This window comes from Pteronotus mesoamericanus, unplaced genomic scaffold (assembly GCF_021234165.1).
Source record: "Pteronotus mesoamericanus isolate MK-2021 breed Mesoamerican mustached bat unplaced genomic scaffold, CSHL_Meso_final contig_1201, whole genome shotgun sequence".
Lineage (NCBI taxonomy): Eukaryota > Metazoa > Chordata > Mammalia > Chiroptera > Mormoopidae > Pteronotus > Pteronotus mesoamericanus.
The window spans coordinates 69,677-89,972 of NW_026555042.1; the positions used below are offsets into that span (position 1 = coordinate 69,677).

At 66.8% G+C, this 20,296-nt stretch overlaps 2 protein-coding genes across 3 annotated transcripts; one reads left to right on the forward strand and one right to left on the reverse strand.

The window, feature by feature from the left end:
- Positions 1-701: 701 nt before the first annotated feature.
- Positions 702-8,187, reverse strand: SCART1 (scavenger receptor family member expressed on T cells 1). The gene is made up of 13 exons (XM_054585057.1): positions 8,121-8,187; positions 7,138-7,455; positions 6,073-6,366; positions 5,468-5,776; positions 4,813-5,118; positions 4,373-4,690; positions 3,979-4,296; positions 2,994-3,308; positions 2,753-2,821; positions 2,352-2,680; positions 2,067-2,102; positions 1,380-1,596; positions 702-976 (listed from the first exon to the last, which is right to left on the reverse strand). The coding sequence occupies exons 1-13, from the start codon at positions 8,185-8,187 to the stop codon at positions 702-704; spliced, it is 3,171 nt and encodes a 1,056-aa protein (XP_054441032.1).
- Positions 8,188-17,117: 8,930 nt separating this feature from the next.
- Positions 17,118-19,043, forward strand: SPRN (shadow of prion protein). Of its 2 annotated transcripts, none has more exons than XM_054584782.1 (2): positions 17,118-17,506; positions 18,599-19,043. In XM_054584782.1, exon 2 carries the CDS (start codon positions 18,615-18,617, stop codon positions 19,041-19,043), a length of 429 nt encoding a protein of 142 aa, XP_054440757.1. In that variant the 5' UTR covers positions 17,118-17,506; positions 18,599-18,614. The 2 variants fall into 2 exon arrangements, with proteins under 2 accessions (XP_054440757.1, XP_054440749.1); XM_054584774.1 differs by lacking the exon at positions 17,118-17,506 and adding an exon at positions 17,765-17,884.
- The last annotated feature ends 1,253 nt before the right edge of the window (positions 19,044-20,296 follow it).

Below are 20,296 nucleotides of genomic sequence, written 5' to 3' on the forward strand. Positions count from 1 at the left end.
GGGGAACCTGCGGGCGAGAAGCTGGGGACGAGGACAGGTGAGAGCTCTCAGCCGCCCGCATCAGGCCAGGGTGGGGCTGAGAGGGGCCCAAACGCAGAACGGGGGCCACGGCGGGCGTCTGGGGAACGTTCTGAGATGAACTGAGGGAGGGACGAGCGAGTTCACAGGGAGTTTAATGACATCTTGTTTAGAAACGAGGAACATGGAAGTCCCTGGGAGTCGCACCGGTGCCCAGTGCGGCCAGCTCACAGTCACCACGTCCGGCAACGGGGGCCACCGCGGTCTTCTGTCCCGGCCTGAGCCCTGGGGCCCGGGCCGCGAGGGGCCCACCTGTGTTTGAGGAAAGAGACGAGCGTTGGGCCCCAGCAGTTCCTCGGCGCCCGCGGGCCCCTGGGCCCTGGGCTGTCCACACACCCTAGGCCGGAGGGCAGAGACCAGGCCGGAGACCGGACAGGGAGCAGGCTGAAGGGGGACAGCATCACACCCTGCCCCCACCCCGGCCCCGGCCCCAGGAAGCGGACCCGACCCTGTGCTTGGCCATGAAAAGAAACCGTGAAAGTACAAGCCAGGGCCCCCCAAACTCTGCGCCTGCCCAGGAGGCCCCACTGCAGCAAGGACTCGGAGGGGACGGCGAGGGTCAGCGCCCAAGACGGGGACGGGAGTGAGGGTCCCGGACACACAGAGAGCAGCTCTCGGGGTCTTTAAATGTAGGCGCTGCCCAGGGCGGGGCCGCGGACGTAGGAGCAGTACAGCAGGGCGAGGGCGGAGGACAGCGCCGCGCTCAGGGGCGCACCCGCCGCCTCCGCCGCCTCCGCCGCGTCCTCCTGCCCCTCGGAGCCAAGCTCCGGCTCCCAGGCATCGTCATAGTCCTCCTCCAGCGCCAGGTCCCCGAGCACATCGGCCTTCTCCCCCGTGGGGACAGCTCCGATGTCCTCATACACGCCTTCCGAGGGCAGGTTCTCCAACATTCCAGAACCTGCAAGGGCCACACCAGCACCTCTAGGCCCGAAGCTCCCTCGGCCCACGCCCGCCCTGTGGGGTCTCTCCCGTGTGCCAGCAGCCTCTGTCCCCACCAGGGGCTACGTCGCCCCCATGCAGGGGGGCACCTCCCCGAGCGCCAGGACCGGAGGGCACAGGAACGGGGACCCTCGGGCCGCCCGCACCCCCGGCATCCCCAGAACTCCGCGTCTCCTCGCCCGGACCCCCTCCGAGGCAGAGCAGGGCCCAGGGTCCCCGTCCCCGACAAGTAGCGAGTGCGGGGGGCTGAGCACGCCGGCTGGTGACAGGGACAGACGGCCTGCGAAGGGCGGGGGCTCCGAGCGCGTCTCTCCCCGCCCCAGGAGCCCGCGCAGCCCGCGCCGGCCTCGCCGGCCACCTACCCCTGCAGGCTCCTCTGCGGCCCCACCGCACACCCAGCAGCAGGGAGGCGATGCCCAGGAGGGCGCCCAGGATGAGGCAGAAGGTCATGGGCAGGGTCCAGGCCCCGAGGGCAGGCAGCGGGGCCGGGGGAGGGCCTGGGGGACAGTGAGAGGCGGGTCCTCCCTGGTGCCGGAGCTGCCGCAGGGGAATTGTGACCTGGAGCCTGCACCCCTGAGCCTGGGGGGAGGGGCCCCCCGAGGGGAGAAGGCCTTGTGCCGCTCCCCAGAGCTGGCCCGAAGGCCGCCTGGCTGAGGGCTAAGGTGAGGGCACAGCGGGGGACGGGGGACGGCGGGAGGGCAGCCCGCGGCCTCACCTATGCTTCGGACACAGCCGCCGTGTCCGAGAGGCCGCGGCGTCCCGGAGCCGAGCCCCCGAGGGCAGGGCACAGGCCCCGGCGCAGTGGCCGGGCCACCCCAGGCCAGCTGTCCCTCCCTCGGCTCCGCTCCCAGCTGGCACAAGCACGGAGGCCAGTGTCCCCCCAAGAGCGAGGGTCCCCGACGCCACAGTCCTGCTCCTGCTGACCCCGCCCCCCGCACTGCGGCACAGGCGTCCAGTCAAGGGGGCTCCAGGGCGGCCCCCACTGCAGGGCCCCTCGGGGGCGGGGCAAGGCGGGTGGGTGTGAGCTGGGGCCTGAGGGGCACACTTACCCGATGCTGGAGGCAGGGCCACAGCCCCGCCGTCACCTGCAGGAGAAAGGGGCCGAGACGTGGGGCGAGGAGAAGAGGCGGCCACAGCCCCGAGCCGCGTACCAGCCCCCCTCGGCCTGCGCCTGTCGTGCCATTGGACCCCCACGGTGGCAGCCTGTGCCCCCCCACCCAGAAGGACCCAGCGCAGGGGCAACCTCGGGGCCGGGCAGGGCGCACCCACGTGGGTGATGCTCCAGAGGGACCCTCCTGACACCCCCCCCCGGCCCCCACCAGCCGCCCCCTTGCCTGCGGCCACTCACGGGAGCAGCGCACGCCGGCGTCTTCCTTGTGCCCGCAGTCCGTGCGTCCCCAGGGCTCAGCCGGGCAGTCCCGCAGGGACGCCTCGCTGCCCCGGCACCCCACCTCGTCCAGCCACACCGGCCCTGAGCCGGGGCCGAAGGCGGCCCCTGCCGGGGCGCTGATGGCCCCACCGCAGCCCAGCTGGCGGCACACGACCTCCGCGTCCGCCAGGTCCCAGGAGTCGTCGCAGACGGTGCCCCAGGACCCGGCGAGCCAGAGTTCCACGCGGCCGGAGCAGCGGTCCTCGCCCCCGCGCACGCGCACGGCGCCCTCCTCTGGGAAAGGGGGCCGCGGTCACCGCAGGGCAGGGCTGGGCGGGGCACGGGCAGGGCTGGGCGGGGCGGTACCTGGGCAGCTGTCCGCGGACGGGCAGCTGAGGGTCTCCCCAGGGCCCTGTGTCGTGTTCTCTGACGATCCTGGAGGGTTAAAGAGCAGCCGTGCGGCGTGAACGCCCCGAGAAGCTTCCGAAGGCAGCTCGTGGAGCCACGGGACCCCAGGCCGCCCGCCATGGGCCAAGGGCAGGCCCTGCGGGTGGCCTGTCGAGACATGCCAGCCCCTCCAGCCCCCCAGAGAGCACCGGGGCCCGACCTGAACAGGCGACCCAGGCCTCCTCTCCGCGGGCGCAGGAGCGCGGGTCCCACGGGGCGGAAGGGCACTGCCACAGCGTCGAGCTCTGCAGCCTGCGGCACTCGACGTTGTCCACCCAGGAGACGCCCAGGTCGGCGTGGACGGCCCTGCTCTCCAGCCAGCCCTGCTCTCCGCAGCCCAGCTGCTGGCAGATGACCGACAGCGTGGTGTCCTTCAGGCCGTTACTGCACACGGCGCCCCACGAGCCATTGTAGAGCACGTCCAGCCACCCAGCGCAGCGCCGGGGGCCGCCTCGCAGCCTCAGGGCCACGGCGTCTGGAAGACACACGCCGTCGGGCCAGGGGGCGCCTCCGACGCAGCGGGCGACCACAGTTCGCGCCGGCGCCCCGTCTGCGCGGCTGCGCCAGCCGGTCGTCCCGAAGCCCATCCCCGGGAATTACTTGAAATACAGAAGAATCTATTTGCCTGAGAGGATCAATTTGGTAGTGACTATAAGAATTCAAACATTTTTTATAAAAGGAATTAGCCCAGAGCGCCGTGTTCAGACACAGCATCAGTCCAGGCTGGCTGGCATCCGGGGACGGTCCCCACGCCCGTGACAGCGGGTTCCAATGGGGACGGAGCGAGGAGACGAAAATACTGCCACCGGTCAGAGCAAGAGACAGCCCTTCCTACTCACGTTGTGAGGGCCTGCAACGCATCGAAACAGCTGCCCCAGGGCCCAGGTGGAAAGCAGGTGCAAGTCGGTTACGACAGGGTCACGAGTAGTTAATGAAGCTCAGAAAAAACCCGGGAAGGAGGGCCGGCCCCGCAGCACCACGGGGCCGCGGGCGCTGACCGGCTCCACCGCGGGGCTCCCGGCTCCTGGGAGGGGCCCTGGGGATGCGCGTGGCCCACGAAGGGCCGGTGCACCCGGCTACGCACGGACCCCACGCGGCCGCGGACGCCCGACCCCCTGCACCGGGACTCGGCGCCCGGGACCGACCTGAGCAGAAGACGCCGGCGTCCTCCTTGTGTCCGCAGTCGTGGCGGCCCCAGCTCTGCAGCGACGGGCACTGCCACAGCGCGGCCTCCAGGCCCCCGCAGCCCAGCTCGTCCGCCCAGATGGGCCCCGCCCCGGCTCCGAAGTGGGCGGCGCCCGGGGCGCTGAGGGCGTGGCCACAGCCCAGCTGCCGGCAGACCACGTGCGCGTCCCGCAGGTCCCAGCCGTCGTCACACACGGTGCCCCACGCGCCCCCGTGCAGCACCTCCACGCGCCCCGCACAGCGGCCCGGCCCCGCGGCCAGCCTCACCCGGCGGCTCCCTGCGGAGAGACTGAGTCAGGCGGGGCCGGGCAGGGGGCGGGGGGGAGGGGGGGGTTGGCCGGGGTCCTCACTCACCGGAGCACACGACGCCCACGTCCCGCGAGGCCCCCGCAGACACCAGCGGGGACACGGACACGTTGCACTGGGTCAGGCGGGTCTCGGTGCCCAGGCAGCGCACGCGGCTCAGCCCCACCCTGCTGTCCCCGCGGCCGGGCGCAGGCGCGTCGTAGGCTCGCTCGGCCTCCCCGCACCCCAGCTGCCGGCACACGACGCCCGCGCCGGGCAGGTCCCACGCGTCATCCAGGACACGGCCCCACACGCCGTCCAGGGACACCTCCACGCGGCCGTCGCAGCGGCTCTGGCCGTCCCTCAGCCGCAGGGCATGGAGGAGACCTGGGGGCAGGCGGGCGTCAGTGGGAGGGACCCCCGGCCAGTAAAGAGAAGAGAGAGGCCCAGCCCCTCCCTCAGAGCCCCGTCCACCCCGGCCGCTCTGTCCGTCCCTCGTGCTGACCCACCTGAGCAGACCACGGCGGCCGAATTTCCCGGGGCGCAGGCGGGGGCCCCCAGGGTGCTCGCCGGGCAATTCCACAAATAGGGCTCTGTCCCCACACAGTGGAACCTGTCGGGCCAGGGGGGCGCGTCCCCGGGCCCAAAATGTCCTCCTCCAGGTGTGGCCACCGCACTGCCGCAGCTGAGCTGGTGGCAGAGGACGGCGGCGTCGGCCAAGTCCCAGTGGGTAGCACAGAGGGGCGCCCAGGCCGCCTGGACCTGCAGCTCCACGCGCCCCTCGCAGCCGTTGCTGCCGTTGACCAGCCGGAACTCTGCGGGGGAGGGGCGTCAGGCTCCCTTGGACTGGAGACCGGCAAGGGGCAGAGCCCTCCTTGGCCCGGTGCGGCGGCCACAGAGCCGCAGCCTGGCCCTCACCAGCTTGCCGCCCCCCACTCGCGCCAGTTCGCCGGTCGGGGCGGGTGCAGGGGGGCCGCACTCCGGGGCGTGGCCTTGGGGTGGGGGGAGTGGGCGCCCCCCTAAGACCAGGCTCTGGCCGCCCTCTCCGTCCCTTCTCCCCTCAACGCCCCCTCAGGAACACGACCCCATCTGCGCAGGCGCGAGCTGCGCGGAGCCCTGGGGAGGGTGGCAGGAGGCGCGGCGGCGGGGCCCGAGCCCCCTCACCCGAGCACCGGAGCCCCGCGTCCTGGCCGTGCCCGCACTGGCGCCCGGGCCCGCGAGGGCAGTGGAAGAGCAGGGACTCGTTGCCCACGCAGCGGAAGGCCTCCGTCCACACGGGCCCAGAGCCCCGGCCAAAGCGTGCGCCCCGGGGCGTGGACACCGCGGAGCCGCACTGCAGCTCCCGACACGCCACCTGGGCCGCGGCCCGGTCCACGTTGTCGTCGCAGACGGTGCCCCAGGTCAGCCCGCGCCGCACCTCCAGACGCCCCGCACAGCGGTGCTCGCCGCCCACCAGCCGGGCCTCGGTGTGTCCTGGCGGAGGGGCACGTCCTCAGCGGGGGCGGCTGTTCTCAGGTACACAGCGTGCCCGGAGCCAGGGCAGCAGCCCTGCACCCCGGGAGGCTCTGGCCACAGGGGTCCCCTGCATCCAGGCAGCGGGTCTGCCGGGCACCAGACAGAACTGGCAGCCAGAGGCCCTTCGCCCTGCACGCAGAACAGCAGAGCAGAGCAGGCGTCCCTGGCTGCTTCCCCGGGGTCAGGGGTCAGAGGTCAGAGCCACTGGCTGCATTTCCTCTGAAGCAGCGAGCGAGGCGGCGGCAGCGGCTCACCTGAGCACACCACCTCCTTGTCGAGCTGGAAGTCACAGCCGCTGCGGAGCCTGTTGTTGAGTATGCAGTTTCGGATGGTCTGCTCGGTGCCCTTGCACGTCATGTACTTCCTGCCGCCGGAGTCTTGGCGCGCGGCCTGGAGCACAGGGCCACACCCCAGCTCCCGGCAGAACACTGTGGCCTCCTGCTCCTGGAGCCCGCAGAGCCGGTCCACACCGTTCACGTTCCGGATCTCGGGGAGGCCGGCGCAGGGGCTCCGGCCCTTCACCAGCCGGATCTCCCGGAAAGTGCCGTCTGCAACGCACCGGCCACACTCAGAGGGCCCTCGCCGGCCCCTGGGTCGCCTGGAGGCTGAGGCCTGCCCCCGATCAGATGCCCCTCGCAGGCCTCCGCCCGGCTGAGCGCAGCCCAGAGGCAGGCCCTGCTCCTCCCACCATGCATCTGTGCCGGTCTGAGCGTGCCCCTCTGGAGGACGGGCGACTTTCTGATGAGCAACCGCCAAGGGACCCCCGCTCAGAGGCCCGTGCCTGGCGGGAGCCCTGCTATCACGCCCTTGACAACTCTGATCGTTTCTGAAAAGGGCGCCGGCCCCCACGACCCAAGCAGAGGGTCCGTGTCAGAGGCAGGGCTCTATGAGGGGTGTCAGGAGCTCTCGGCCGCCTCAGGGCCCACGGGAAGCTGGAGACCCTCAAGACAGACCTCCCTGTCATCTGGGCAGGAAAATACCCACAGAGGCTCCTCAAGCCCCCTCAAGTGTCCAGAAGGCCAGGCGGCCCCCGCCCCAGGCCCCTGCCCCCTCTCCACCCCTCCTCCCTCCGGCGGTTGTCCTGCTGGGGCGCTTGACACGCCCTGTGTCGCTCCGGGGACCCCGCGCAGCAGGCATCTGCCTCCCCAGCCCCTAGTGCGGCGCCTCGCGAGGGCGCCCGCTCGGAGACAAGGGAGGGGCCGCTGGCGCAGGAGGAGGAATGGCCCGAGAGGCTGGACCGTTCGTCCCGGGGCCCAGGCCGGCTCCTGAGCCCGAGAGGAGCCCACACGGAGGCCCCCCGCCCCGCCGCGCTGACTTACTGGAGCACAGTGCGATCACGGCCCACTCGTAGGGACACGGGCTCTGAGTCCACGCCCCGAGGTGGCACTCCCAGAGCGAGGACTCGCTGCCCCTGCAGGACACGTTGTGCAGCACGGCCGACACCTCCTCTCCGGGCAGCGGCACGTACTTGGGGGCGCCCACCGCATGGCCGCAGCCCAGCTGCCTGCAGACCACGGACGCCTCCGCCAGCGTCCACTCCCGGTTGCACACGCGTCCCCACCGGTCCCCGTGCCACACCAGCACCACCCCGTCGCACGGGCTGTGTCTGTTCGCCAGCCTCAGGGCGCCCGGCCCGCCTGCGGAGGGACCGCGGCCTCAGAGGGGCCTCACTGCCCGGTGCCGGGTGGGGGCGGGCGGGGCCCCCTCCGCGGCCACGGGAGCCTCCCCCCAGCCACACCCTGTCAAGACCTCCGCGTCCCCAGGGTCCCCTTAGCCCCTGGCACCCCCACCTCATCGCCGTCCCCTGACCCTCCGGCCTCGAGCCCCAGTCCCGAGCCGATGCAGGAAAATGAAACAGCCATCCAGGACATCCGCATGGAGGGGCTGAGTTGTCCCAGCCTGGGCACATCAGAGCTCCCCCAGGGACGTCCCCTACCACCCCCCCCCCGGCGTCTGCACACCTAACGTAGCCCAGGACCCTCTGTGGCCAGCCCACCGCCCGCTCGGCCCGTTCCGCAATCCCGCCCCAGCTCCCGGGCCTGGGTCGCTGGGACCGGATGCAGCCACATTCGCTCACTGCACCGAGGCGCCAAGCACTGGGGTGGGGGCCCTGGGTCCCCCTGGGGCTGGACCTGCTCAGAGCTGGGACGGGAGTCTCCAGGGGTCTGCACTTTGGACGCCTCAGGGCGTCCCGCCCACCTCTGGGCCGAGCGAGGCCCAGGCAGTGGGCCACCCTTCAGGGTCTTGGCATCTATAGAGCCCCTGCTTCCAGAAGGTTCAAGGGACGGAGGGAGGGACTTACCGATGGGGACTCCCCAGAGTGTGAGGAGAAGGGGCCCGACTCCCAAGGCCCAGAGAGCCGCCCTCATGGCCCCCGAGCCCTGGGCCAGCGACGGCCAGAGTCAGACAGACAGACAGACAGACAGGAGCAGGGGCTGCCCAGCCTCTGGGGCCAGAGGAGGCGCAACAGCGTTTCCAGGACGCATCAGAGGCCCCTCCCCTCGGCCTGTGGGCAGAGCCGCCAATGGGCTCAGCCAGACGTGCGCAGGGGGCCCAGGCTGGCGTTTCCGGGAACTGCTGGCGCGGCTGCTGCCCCCGGACCCACGGTCAGGCAGGTGGCCCCACCTGCCCTGGCCACAGCAGCCCAGCACCGCGGCCGAGCCCTTGCCGGGCAGCACGGCCGGTGGGCGCCCGTCCCCACAGCCCACGGGCGCGGGTCGACCCAGGTCAGGCACACACAGGAGTCGCCCCTGAGAGCGTGAGGGCACAGAAGAAGTCGGCGTTCCTCTCTGCCCCCTGCCTCTCTGCCCCCTTCCTCTCTGCCCCCTTCCTCTCTCCCCCCTTCCTCTCTCCCCCCTTCCTCTCTCCCCCCTTCCTCTCTCTCTCTCTCTCTCTCTCTCAAAAGTAAAAGTAAAAAATACGAAAACCAGGCCTCGTGGCTTTAGCTGCCCCCCACGGTGACAGAGTGACACCCAGGGGGCCCGCGGGGGCTGAGCGGACCCTGCGCCTGGAGGAGCGAGACAGGCCAGGGCCGCGCTGCGAGGGCTCGGAGACTGGGCTGCCCTTGGACCCGAGGTCCACACAAGGCCGCCACCTGTGTCCCAAGCAGCCGAGACAGGCGGCCACCTGCTGAAACAGGACATTTTAAAAGAATGAAGAGTCTCCCAACATCACGGCCAAAACATCCAGGATGCGAGTGACCATCTCTCCGCGCACGACAGAGGCCGTTCGGTGGTAAAAGGCCGACAAGGTCGACCCCGGGGAGGGTGAAACACCGGGACTTTCTGACGAGGGTTTCAGGCCACCGTTGCCAAACGTTCCCGACATAAATGGCAGCGTCTTCTGAAGCAAATGGGAAAGCAGGATTTTCAGCAAATAAACAGAAGTTACACAATGAGCCTCTGGCAAGGATGGGAGGGGCCCGGCCGCTCCTACGTCCCCGACAGGGGTGGCGACCAGCCCGGCCGCTCCTCAAAGGTCGCCGCAGAGGCGCCCTGCCCCGGGCACCCCCACTCTGGGCCTGCATCAGGGAGGAACGAGGTCACGCCACAAAAGCCTGCACGTACATGTTCATAGCAGCATATTCATAACAACCAAAAACTAAAAACAGCCTAAACGGTCCCCCGTTGATCAATGGACAAGTAAGCGCAGCGTCGCCGCACCACCGGCCGCCGTCCGCCCTCCGCGTGGGACGGAGCTGGACCGGGGCTGCTGAGGACACGGTGCTGGGCGAGGGGCGGCAGACACGCGAGACCACGCACGGGGCCCCCTGACGCGACTCGTCCTCGATGGCAGACCCGGGGATGCGGACAACGGGCCGGCGGCCGCAGGGGCTGGCGGGGCAGGCACGGAAAGCGACCGCTGGCCGCCCAGCGCCAGGGTCTGCCTGGGGGGGCGGGGGCGGGGGCGAGGTGTTCTGACCGGCGCCAGCAGCGACGGCGGCGCAGCTCCAAGGGCGCAGAAGACCCCTGGGCCAAGCGTTGCGCAGGCTGCGCTGTGTGCACGTCGTCGCATCTCACTAAAGCTGTTGGTATTTTTTAAAGAACCAAATGGGTATCATAGCCCTGAACGTGCGATAACCGAACATGTTTTTAATTCACTGAATAGACTCAGTAGGTCCGTGGCAACGACAAAAACGGCATCGGGGAACCTGAAGACGAGGGAGTCGAATTGACTCCATGGCAACGCCACAGAGGACGCTGTAAAACTCGGCAGAGGAGCAGAGACCGCGGGACGGTCGCAAACGGCCTCACGGTCGTCGCTGCAGAGCTGGGGAGGGGAAGACGCCGTGGGACTACGAAGAATTTGAAAAAACTATGGCTCCGACTTCCCCAATGTGGTGGAAGACATAAGCTTGCAGATTCCGGAAGCTGAGCAAACCCCACACAGGATAAACCGGAGAGATGCCCCTGGAAACCACCATAATTAAATTTTGGAAGACTAAAAACAAAGGAAAAAATCCTAAAAACAGCCAGAGCAAAATGACACATTGTCTACAAAGGAAAACCGACGTGCACATCTCCCATCCGTGTGGGGCCGGCAGGTCCCGGAAAACGGGGCCCAGCGACAGAGGAGAGCGTGTCCAGCCCGCGCCTGGGTCTGGAAGCCGCCCTCCGGGGAGGAGGGGAAACGACGGCGAACCTAGAGACGGGCTGCGAGCAGACAGGCCCTCGAAATAACGGTTAGAGAAAGCGCCCCCGGCGGGCGGACGGAAATGCCGGCAGGGAGGCGGGGCTTCCGGAAAGGAAGGGGAGGGCGCTGGTGGGACGTGGAGAAAGGGACCCCCGTGCACGTGGGTAGGAGTGCAGACGGCAGCAGCCGCTCTGGGGAGCGGTATGGAGACGCCTCCGGAAATTACAAATGGAACGACCCAGCAGCTCCACTCCTGGGGATTCACCCTAAGCGTCCTGGAGGACTGATTCGAAAGCACACACGCGCTACGTGCCCCCTGCAGCGCTACTTACTGCAGCCACGCGCCCGCCAGCGCGCGAGGGGGTGAAGCAGGCGCGCTGTGTGCGCCCCGGGAGGCTGCTGGGCTGCAACAAGGGGTGAGGTCTTGGCCTCGGCGACGGCACAGGTGGAACCGGAGGGCCTGGTGCTCAGTGAAATGAGCCAGGCAGAGCGAGACCAGCACTGTTTGTAGGTCAAGGCGACCTCGGACCCAGGGGAACCCCAGGCCCAGGGCTGGCAGAGCGGAGGCGAGCAGACAGCTCGCTGATCCCGCCCCCGCTGGCTTTTCTCCAGGAGTGCAAATTGGTTCCACGCTAGAGAATCAATCACTGTAATTTGTGGCATTAAAATACTAAGGGAGAAAAGTCCCATTATCATCTTAAGAGATTCAAAGAATTCATAAAAATTCCAATGTCCATTTATGAGAATAAAGTTTTGCAAACTAGAATTGGCAGAGAACTTCCTTAATCTGATAACGGATATCATCAAAACCTCACCCACAGCAAACATCCTGCTTTCTGAAATCACAGCAGCCCGGGGCCCCTCTCCCGCGTCGAGGCCTTGAGATCCTCCTGGGCCGTGAGCAGGAGCAGGAGGCCAGCCGGTGCCCCGGGAATGAGAAAACCCGGAAGAATCCACAGATCAGTCAGTAAAAATTCGTAAGAAAGTTTTGCAGGCTTAAGGGACACAGTTAATAAGTGAGTCACTTGTTTTTTTACACACGGCAATAAACAAAGAAATGAATCCTTTTAAATAGCCAACTGTTTAAAAAGCAGCAAAGATATTAAGTATCTAGGAATAATGTAACAGAAGTTGTGGAAGACCTTCAGCAGAAAACCGAGAGGCAGTCAGAAACACGCCGAGTTTATGGCCTGGGAGGTTCAGCCAGCAAAGCCGTGGTTATGGCCTGGGAGGTTCAGCCAGCAAAGCCGTGAACAGTGCAAGGAGGGGCTGGGCCTGCAAAATGGTCCTGAAGTTCACAAGGAGATGCCAACGGCAGAACAGCCACCGGGGCCAGCACCACAGGACCAAAGGCCCCTTGCCGGTTAACGTGACGCGTGGCTGAAGCGTGTTCGCCGGGAGTGTGGGATGGAAAGACCACAGGGACCCTGTCACAGGTCACAGGAGTTTGGGGGTGTCCTGCCCAGTGGGCGGGAGTGGGGGTGAAGGAGTGGGGATGGTGGCTACCCCGGGGTGGAGGGCGTGGGGGGCTTCCTTCCCTTTTGTTTATGGGGGGGGAGCGGGGGCAGCTGGAGCCCGATGCCAGGCTGATGTTAGCAGCCAGGAGAGAAAGAGGGGGAAGGGGGAAGGGTCCTCGGGGGTGGGGTGGCGTCTGCTGGTGCAGGCGGGGTGTGGGATCGGGTTGCTGCAGAAAAGGCAGGGAGCAGTGCCCCCGCCCCCGCCTTGCTCTCTGAGGGGAGGCCCCAAGGGGGGCGCTGCCGGCGCTGGGGACGCTGACGCTGGACGGGCGTGGGCTTGCGTCCGGATCTCGGGAGCTCACGGAGAGACGAGGGGTTCTGTGGCAGCGACTTGGGAGATGGCAGGACCTTCGTCTCCATGCGGGGACCTGGAGGGGAAGCTCAGGTGATGGGGCCGAGGTGGCTGGGGGAGCGGGGCCCCCGGAAGCAGGCCTGCCCACCGTGCCAGGTTCCCAGGAAGAACATCCACCACGTGACAAAGTCGTTGGCAAAACGGGGGATGTCCCAGCAGCCCTGGGCGCAAAGTGCCCAAGCACAGCCTGGGGAAGGCCACCAACTGCCCGCAAGAAGTTGTAAAAATTGGAAGAGGAGGGATGGAGGGGCAGGCGGCTCGACAGACGGGCGGGCCGGTGATCGGGCTGGTTGAGGGAGCGATGACCGCGCCATTGGTGGGGACACGGATAGAAGCCACCGGCCTCTGGCCTCAGGGGGCCCAGGGTCGGGGGGCTCCGGCAGTGACGGGCGACCACTGGGGCGTCCTCTGGCCCGGACGGTGCACAGGGAGCTGCTGCTTTCCCCGCAGGCGGCTCAGGAGGGCGCTCAGGGACGGGGCGCTTTATCGTGGGCGCAGGTGGCCGCCTCGGCCCGAGGGTCCGAGCGTAAACCAAGTCCAGGTGCAACCAAGTCCACAGGGCAGAGTCCAGCTCAAACCTGAGCCACCACATTGCACTTGGGGGGACGTGGGGGTCATGCCTGAAAGGACGGGGTAGTTGGGGGGGGACAGTGAGCAGGGTGGGCAGGAAGGACCCTGCCTGAGGTGGGGGCGGGGAGCCTTGGGGGCGCCTCAGGTTCCCCGGGCAGTGGGCTTGGGGCTCCTAGGAGCAAAGGGTGGCAGAGCCACCCTGGAGCTGAGGCTTAAAGGAGGGGTGGAGTCTGCGGAGAGGCCAGGGTGTCTGGGGGAGCAGCTCGCCGCAGACACAGAGAGGGCGCAGGACTTGAGGCCGTGGCAGAGGTGGCACAAGAGGGGGTTTGCGCCAACCCTCGGGGCCCGCTCCAGTCCGCGACCCCCAGCCTCAGAGGAATGTCGCGGTCATTAACACCCCCAGCCGAGGCTGGGGCCCCCATAGCGCCTGCCCCAGTCTGTCCAAACGGCCTGCGCTCCCCCTTCCAGGGGCAGGTGCCCTGCCTGCCTGAAGCTTCCCTGGTGCCTCCGCGGCCAGGCCAGCTCCCAGGGTCCACAGGAGACGCTGCTGCACGCTTGCCTCCCGGGCTGGACACGCGGGGCACAAGCTGGCCTGAGGAGCCCATGAGCGAATCCAGAGTCCGGCAGGACACCCCCAGGCAGCTGGGCAGGTGAGCCTGAGTCCAGAAGGAGGCCGGCCATGAGGTGTGAGGGGCCGTCAGTGAACAGGAACCTGCTGGAAGCCGCCGGGGGCAGGGGCAGCGGCCACCCACCGCAGGCCGGCCCTGCCAGGGAACCAGGCCTCAGAGGCCTGAGGACAGACCGGCCGTGCGGGGCGGGGGGTGGGGGCCGGGCACCAGCCGGGACCTGGACGGCCTGGGGGCACCCTCTCGGGGAGGGCAGGTGGCATCAGCTCCAGCAGGAGGAGGTGCAGCGAGCCATCCCCCTGCCCCAGAGCCGCGGGGCCGCGGGCGGGACCTGGTCCCTGACACTTTCCCCGCCTTTGGTTGCTTTAACTTTGGGGGTAGCCGCCAGCACTGACGGCCCACGTTTTATTTTCATCTTCACGGCTCTTTGTGGGTTTTTGCGTATAATCCTCACTAGGCTTTTTTCTTTTAATTCAAAGCACAGATGTGGATTGGGGTCTGTGCTGAACACGCTACGGGGCTACCCTGCCGTAGAGGAAGCCCCGGTCCTTTCCTGCCCCCAGACGGTCCCCTCACAGGGAGGGACTCACATCCAGGTCGGAACGTCTCTTCAGGCACCGACATCCACCCCGAACCGGGAAGGTCTTGTCACCTCAGGGGAAAGGCGCGGCTGCGACGAGCCGGCGGCCGCACGCGGTGGTCGCTGCCCTCTCGCCGTGGTGCAGAGCAAGGGGATACAACCTGCCCAGCCCGCTTTCCAGGGAAGCTGTGCGCACAAACGGGGGAGCGACCGACAAACCGTGAGGACTCGCTGTCGCCCACAGGCAGGCGCAGCACAGCCTGGGGACAGGCCCTCCCACGCCACGCGGGGCGACCGGCCCGAACTTTCGATGCAGCTTGGCAGCCATTTGCCAAAGAGCCAAGCAGGGTCCAAGGATGATGTCCCGGCACATTCTTTGCAGTGTTCTCTGAGGGACATTGAGAGCCACTAAGTGGGTCATAGTTGGACATTGGTAAAACAGATTAAACTCTGTTAGCCCCGGCTGGTGGGGCTCAGTGAATTGAGTGCTGGCCTGCGAACCAAAGGGTCACCGGTTCGATTCCCAGTCAGGGCCCAGGCTTGGGCTGCGGGCCAGGTCCCCAGCAGGGGGCGCGCGAGAGGCAACCACACAGATGTTTCTCCCTCTCTTTCTGTCTCCCGTCTCTTCTCTAAAAATAAGTAAATACTTTTTTAAAAAGAAGGAAAATTTTTAAAAATAGATGTCAACATATAGGTCATACTTTATACAAAAATTAACTCATAGTAGACTACAGGCCTAAATGTAAAACTTTAAGCAATGAAACCTCTAGAAGAAAACATAAGGAGAAAGCCTTTGTGACCTTAAGTTAGCAAAGATTTTTTAGATACAACACCAAGTGCACAATCTTTAAAGGAAAAAAATGATGAAGGGGACTTCATCAAATGAAGAACATCTGATCTTCAAAAGATACTGTTAATAAAATCAAAATACAAGTCATGGTTTAGAAAAAACAGTTACAAAATACCTGATACAAGATTTGTATTCAGAATTAAAAAATTCTCAAAATTCAACAATAAGAAAAACAGGTGAAAGACTTGAACAGACATTTCACCAAAGAGTGGGTAATATTCACATGACAAGACATTCAACATCATTACTTAGTAAGAAAATGCAAATTCTTTTATCCTAAGGACGTGCTTACTGATTTTAGAGGGAGTGGGGAGGAAGGGAGCGAAGCTCCAATGCTGCCTCTAACGTGTCCCCAGGTGGGACTGAACCCTCACCCCAGGCACTGGCCCTGACCAAGGATCAAACCCATGACCTTTCGGTTTACGGGACGATGCCCAAACCAGAGAGCCACACCGGCCAGGGTGGAAAATGCAAATTTAAACCACAGAAAGATATCACCATGAACATTTTGAATAACACTTTTTAACAACTGTCAATACCCAGGGCAAACAGGTACAGCAGATTCTGAAAATGTTTACCAGCTTCTTACGAAGTTACAACATACACTTACCATATAACCCAGGACTTACACTCCACAATAAAACTACATGGAAATGTGTACAGTGACTCGATTCATAATCAGCAGCCACTGGCAACGACCCAAATGCCCTCCGTGGAGGGGGAGGCGTAAACTGCGGTCTCTGCAGGCAGCAGGGTGTTCCCGCCCCAGCCCTGGGGAGAGGCAGCTGCCAAGCCGCAGACCAACCGCGACTGCCGAGGGGGAGGGCCAGGCTCAGGCAGCTGCGTATTCTTCTCATACTATTCGCAGGAAGTTCTGGAAAAGTCAAAATTATAAGGACTTTTTTAAAAAATTTTATTTACTTATTTTCAGAGAGAAGAGAAACATCAGTACATGGTTGCTCTCCGGCGCCCCCTGCTGGGGACCTGCCTCCCGGCCCAGGCCTGCACCCCGACTGGGAATCCAACTGCATCCCTTTGGTTGGGAGGCCAGCGCCCCAATCACTGAGCCGCACCCGCCAGGGAAACATGATAAGGACTTTTGACTCTTGATGGGGAAAAGGTTCACCTACAAAGGGACGGGGTGGAGGACTCGGGGGGCCGACGAAACAGTTCCACGCTTCTACCATGGTGCCCTATCCCCGGGGGGAGGGGGGGCCGTGAGCACCTCCACAGAGACCCTGGTGACAGAGTTCATCCCGCTGGGCTTCGCCTTCAAGGGCTGCCGCTGGAGTCACTCCTCGCTAGCCACGTGGTGACTGTCCTGGAGAACCTGGTCATCACGGAGACGGTCTGAGCCGGCTTCTTCCTGGCCCACAGGTCGGCTCCAGGGAGTCCGCACCTCGGTCGCCATCCACAAGCCGCCAGCTGACCTCCTGGCACCGGTGAGGACCGGCTCCTCCTCCAGACGCCTCACCCCGCTGTTCCTCTTGGTCCGGCTCAGCGCCTCCGGGTGCTTCCCCGGGGCACCGTGGCCAGTGACCAGCGCCCGTGCCTGGCCCTCGGTGCCTGGACAGCGGCTTCCTGGCCTCTTTTGCGTCCGCGGCGCCGTCTCCTGCCTCATGTTCCTGCTGCACCCCTCCCACCCCCCTACCACCTTCCAGCCCCGAAACGGGTGGGAGTCTCCCAAGGGCCCCCCCTCACTCCCTCTCTTCTGTGTGAGTCCCAGGAGAGACAGGCGCTACCAGCAGCCCTGACCGGCCAGGGTTGTCCCACCTCCGCAGGGAAGGCTGAGTGAGAGGAACATCCTAGTAGTCCTTAGCAGCTGTTACAATGTAACAGAATAAGCTTGCTTTCTATTCCCATAAAGTTTCCTTCTAAATTATCCAGACAGAAGACATTTATTGCTGGTGCCTACTGATTCCCCTACTCATCCCGCATGTACTGGGCACTCTCGCTGGCAGGCTGAGTTCTGGGAAAGGTCTCGCAGGCCGGCAGACACCACTGACCCTTACGCTTATGGCCTGGGCCAGCTTACAGCCTGGCACTGGCCAGGCTTGGCCAGAGCAGAGGCGTCTGGCCAGGAGATGCTGCCGGCCCCGGTGGCATTGGAAGCCGAGAGGAAGTGAGGTTGCCCAGGAAGCCGGGTGGAGCCGCAACTCCAGGCCTCAGGGCTGGGGATCTGATGGAGCCAAGAGAGACGCAGCTGGGAGGTCCCCGAGCCCCCTCCTCAGGCCCCAGGTGCAGTGGCCGGGCTGAAAGCCTGCTGCCCAAGGTGAGACTGGACAGGGCCCAGAGCCAAGGCAGCACCGTCCCAGGGAGCATCCTGGGTCCCACCAGGCAGCAGCTGTGGAGGCCTGTTGGTGAGGCAGTGCATTACAGGTGCCCTCGCCATGGAGTGGCCGCCTGCGAGATGGAAACTGCACAGCAGGCGGAGGAGGGGCCACATCCCCTGCCAAGACTTGGGCCCCTGTTGGGGCCAGGACAGCCGGACCCAGAACTCGGGGAGGGGGCCCCACCCGCAGTCCCGGCGCCTGGGACGTCCACGCGGGGCAGCGATGATGGTGAGAAATGTGGGGAAGGGGGACAGGAGGGGGTTGCGAGCAGACAGGTGCGGGCACAGTGTGCGGCGAGGACGCAGATGGAGCCGCGTGGGGGCTGCGGAGGGAAGCGCGGAGGGTGGGAGGGAGGACGGCGTCGCTGGAAAGGGAGCGGGGCGCGAGTTCCTGGCACAGCCTCTGCCTCCTCCCTTCCCGGCTCCCGAGGGACGAGCCTTCGCGTCTGCCCGCCCCCGATGCTAGAGCCGAGGCCTCGCGCAGGATCCCCGCTCCGCCGCTCCGCGCTCGGGCGGAGGGTCTCTGCCACAGCCCGCGTCTTTCCGCTCGGCTGCAGCCCTTGGAGCGGCCGCTCCGGCCCGCGGTTCCGACCGAGGCCGGTGGAGGGTAAGGCCAGGCGGCAGGATCCGGCCCGAGGCTGGTGCTGGAGGCACCGCTGAGGGCTCGGAGCTCCGGGCGGAGGGTGGGGGTCGAGCCGCTGCCCAGATCACTCGCGGCTCCGGAAGCCGGGCCTGCGTCCCGCCCTGGTCCCTGTCCCCCATGCCAGCTGCGGGGCCAGGCGGCCGGGAGAGGGTGGAGCGCAGGCCGGGGTCGGTCAAAACCGTCCCCTGGGCCCCTGCCTGCAGGGGCGGAGTCCACCGTGTCCCCGGCCGCGCGTCCTCCCCGATCTGACCTCGCGCCCGAGGCGCGAGGCCGGTCCGGGAGAGCAGGGCGAAGGCGCCCGCGGTCCTTTCTCTGGATCCGGATCTGGGCCCGCGGAGACCCTCGGTCCCAGCGACTGCGGCCTCCGAACGCAACCGCCACCCTGGCGTGGCTGGCGGGCCCTCCCAGAGCCGGGGAGCCCACTCCTGGCCTCCCGGCCCCTGTCGCCGGCGCTCACCACCCTCGCTCTGCCCCCTCCTCTGCCCCCTCCGTGCCGGGCGCTGCCCCTCGGCCCCGCCCCGCCCAGGCCTGAGTCCCCACCCCGGAGACCTTCAAAGCCCTCGTGCCGCCCCACCCCCCACCCCGGCCCGGGCGGGGGTCCTCTCGCGGACCGAGCCCCGCCCCTGCGCAGCGCGCTGCTGCTCGCGCGCTCATGCCGGGCCCTCTGTCTGCCCGCAGGTACTGCCCCGGGAGCATGAACTGGATGCCCGCGACCTGCTGGGCTCTGCTGCTGGCCGCCGCCTTCCTGTGCGACGGCGGCGAGGCCAAGGGCGGTCGCGGCGGGGCCCGCGGCAGCGCCCGCGGAGGGCTGCGCGGGGGCGCGCGCGGGGCCCCCCGGGCGCGCACGAGGCCGGCGCCGCGCTACTCGGGCTCGTCCCTGCGCATGGCGGCGGCGGGGGCGGCAGCCGGGGCCGCAGCGGGCCTGGCGGCGGGCTCGGGCGGGCGGAGGGTCCTAGGCCCCTGGGAGAGCGGCTCGGAGGACGAGGACGCGGCCCCCGAAGGCAACAGGACCGGCGTCTACAGCTACCGGGCCTGGACGTCGGACGCGGGGCCCGCGTGCGGCCTGCGCCTCTGCCTGCTGCTCGGCGGTGCCCTCAGCGCCCTGGGGCTGCTGCAGCCCTAGGTCCGGCTGGGCTCGCGTGGATCGGCCACCCGCCCGTGCGGCCCCCGAGCCCAGAGGCTGCCTGGGTGGATCCGCCAGTCCCAGCAGGCCCTTCAGCCTCTTGAGGCGACCCGGGGGCCGCCGGCTGCTCACCGTCCTGCCCCAGCCCCTCCCCCAGCCTCCCCACTCCCATCTGACCAGGGACCAGGGGGCGGGGCCCATGGGCTCCAGGGTGCCCACCCAACACTCGCGGGTCGCCCCCCCCCACCCCCCGCCACCAGGTGCCAAGACCAGGCTGCTCAGGCCACTGTCTCCTCTGAACGCACCCTGGACACTCAGGTGTGGACAGTGCTGACCACCAGGCAGAGGCAAAGGCACAGGCGAGGGTGGCACTGGCCTCCCCCACGTGGCTGCCAGGGGACTCAGGCCACACACTGCCTGACAGAGCGTCTGGTGCTGACCCGTCTGTGGACCTGAGCCCAGAGACACGGCCCAACTGTGGTTCCGTGGACAGCTTCCCAGGAACACCCCCCACCCCCGGCCCCGGGCCCTGCAGATGCTCTGGGGACCCACAGCCTTGCAGCCGCTGTGCTCTGACTTGAACAAGTCACCTGTTTTGGGGATCTACTTGGGAAAAACCAACATTCCGTCTAAACTTCGAGCTCTCCATTCCCAGAGCCCTGGCCTGCACTCGGCAATGGTAACAGCCACCCCCACTGAGGAGCCCTCCCTGGCCAGCCAGCCAGCTGCAGTCCCAGCAGACGGGGGGCAGCACCCCAGGGGGCAGCACCCTCGGACGGGGAGGCTGTGGTGCGGATGGAGGAGGGTGGGACCCTAGCCAGACCCGGGACCCCCCGGCACGGGCAGGCACTGGCAGAAGTCGCAGGCGGCACCAGCACCCAGCAAACACAGGGCGAGAGCGTCGCCCAGCAGGAGGTGGCAGAGAGGTGGCGTGGAGCCCTGCACCACCACCTGGGGTGCCTGGGCCCCCGAGTTCCGAGGAAACACAGGGTTTGCCTATGGCCCCCAACACTCCTACGGACAGGGCCAGCCCTCTGCCTCCTGGGCAGCCAGCGGCCCGCTCCCCTCAGGCCTCCAGCCTGTTGGTGAGCTCAGCCCGAGTCTCAGCTCTCTGCCCGCCCTCCGGCTCTGAGCCCACCGCATCCTGAGGCCGGACAGCTTCGCAGGCCCGGCTCCCGGGGACTCCACCTCCTTGGTGCTTGGCTGGAACCTCCAAAACGCACCCTCGCTCCCCAGACCGCGAGGCCTTTGGA

Coding starts and splice junctions, on each gene's coding strand:
- SCART1 (XM_054585057.1), bottom strand. CDS start 8,187: ATGAGGGCGGCTCTCTGGGCCTTGGGAGTCGGGCCCCTTCTCCTCACA. Junction 6,367..7,137: donor CGTGATCGCACTGTGCTCCA/GTAAGTCAGCGC, acceptor GGTGCGTTGCAG/ACGGCACTTTCCGGGAGATC. Junction 2,681..2,752: donor GTCCGCGGACAGCTGCCCAG/GTACCGCCCCGC, acceptor CCCCTTTCCCAG/AGGAGGGCGCCGTGCGCGTG.
- SPRN (XM_054584782.1), top strand. CDS start 18,615: ATGAACTGGATGCCCGCGACCTGCTGGGCTCTGCTGCTGGCCGCCGCC.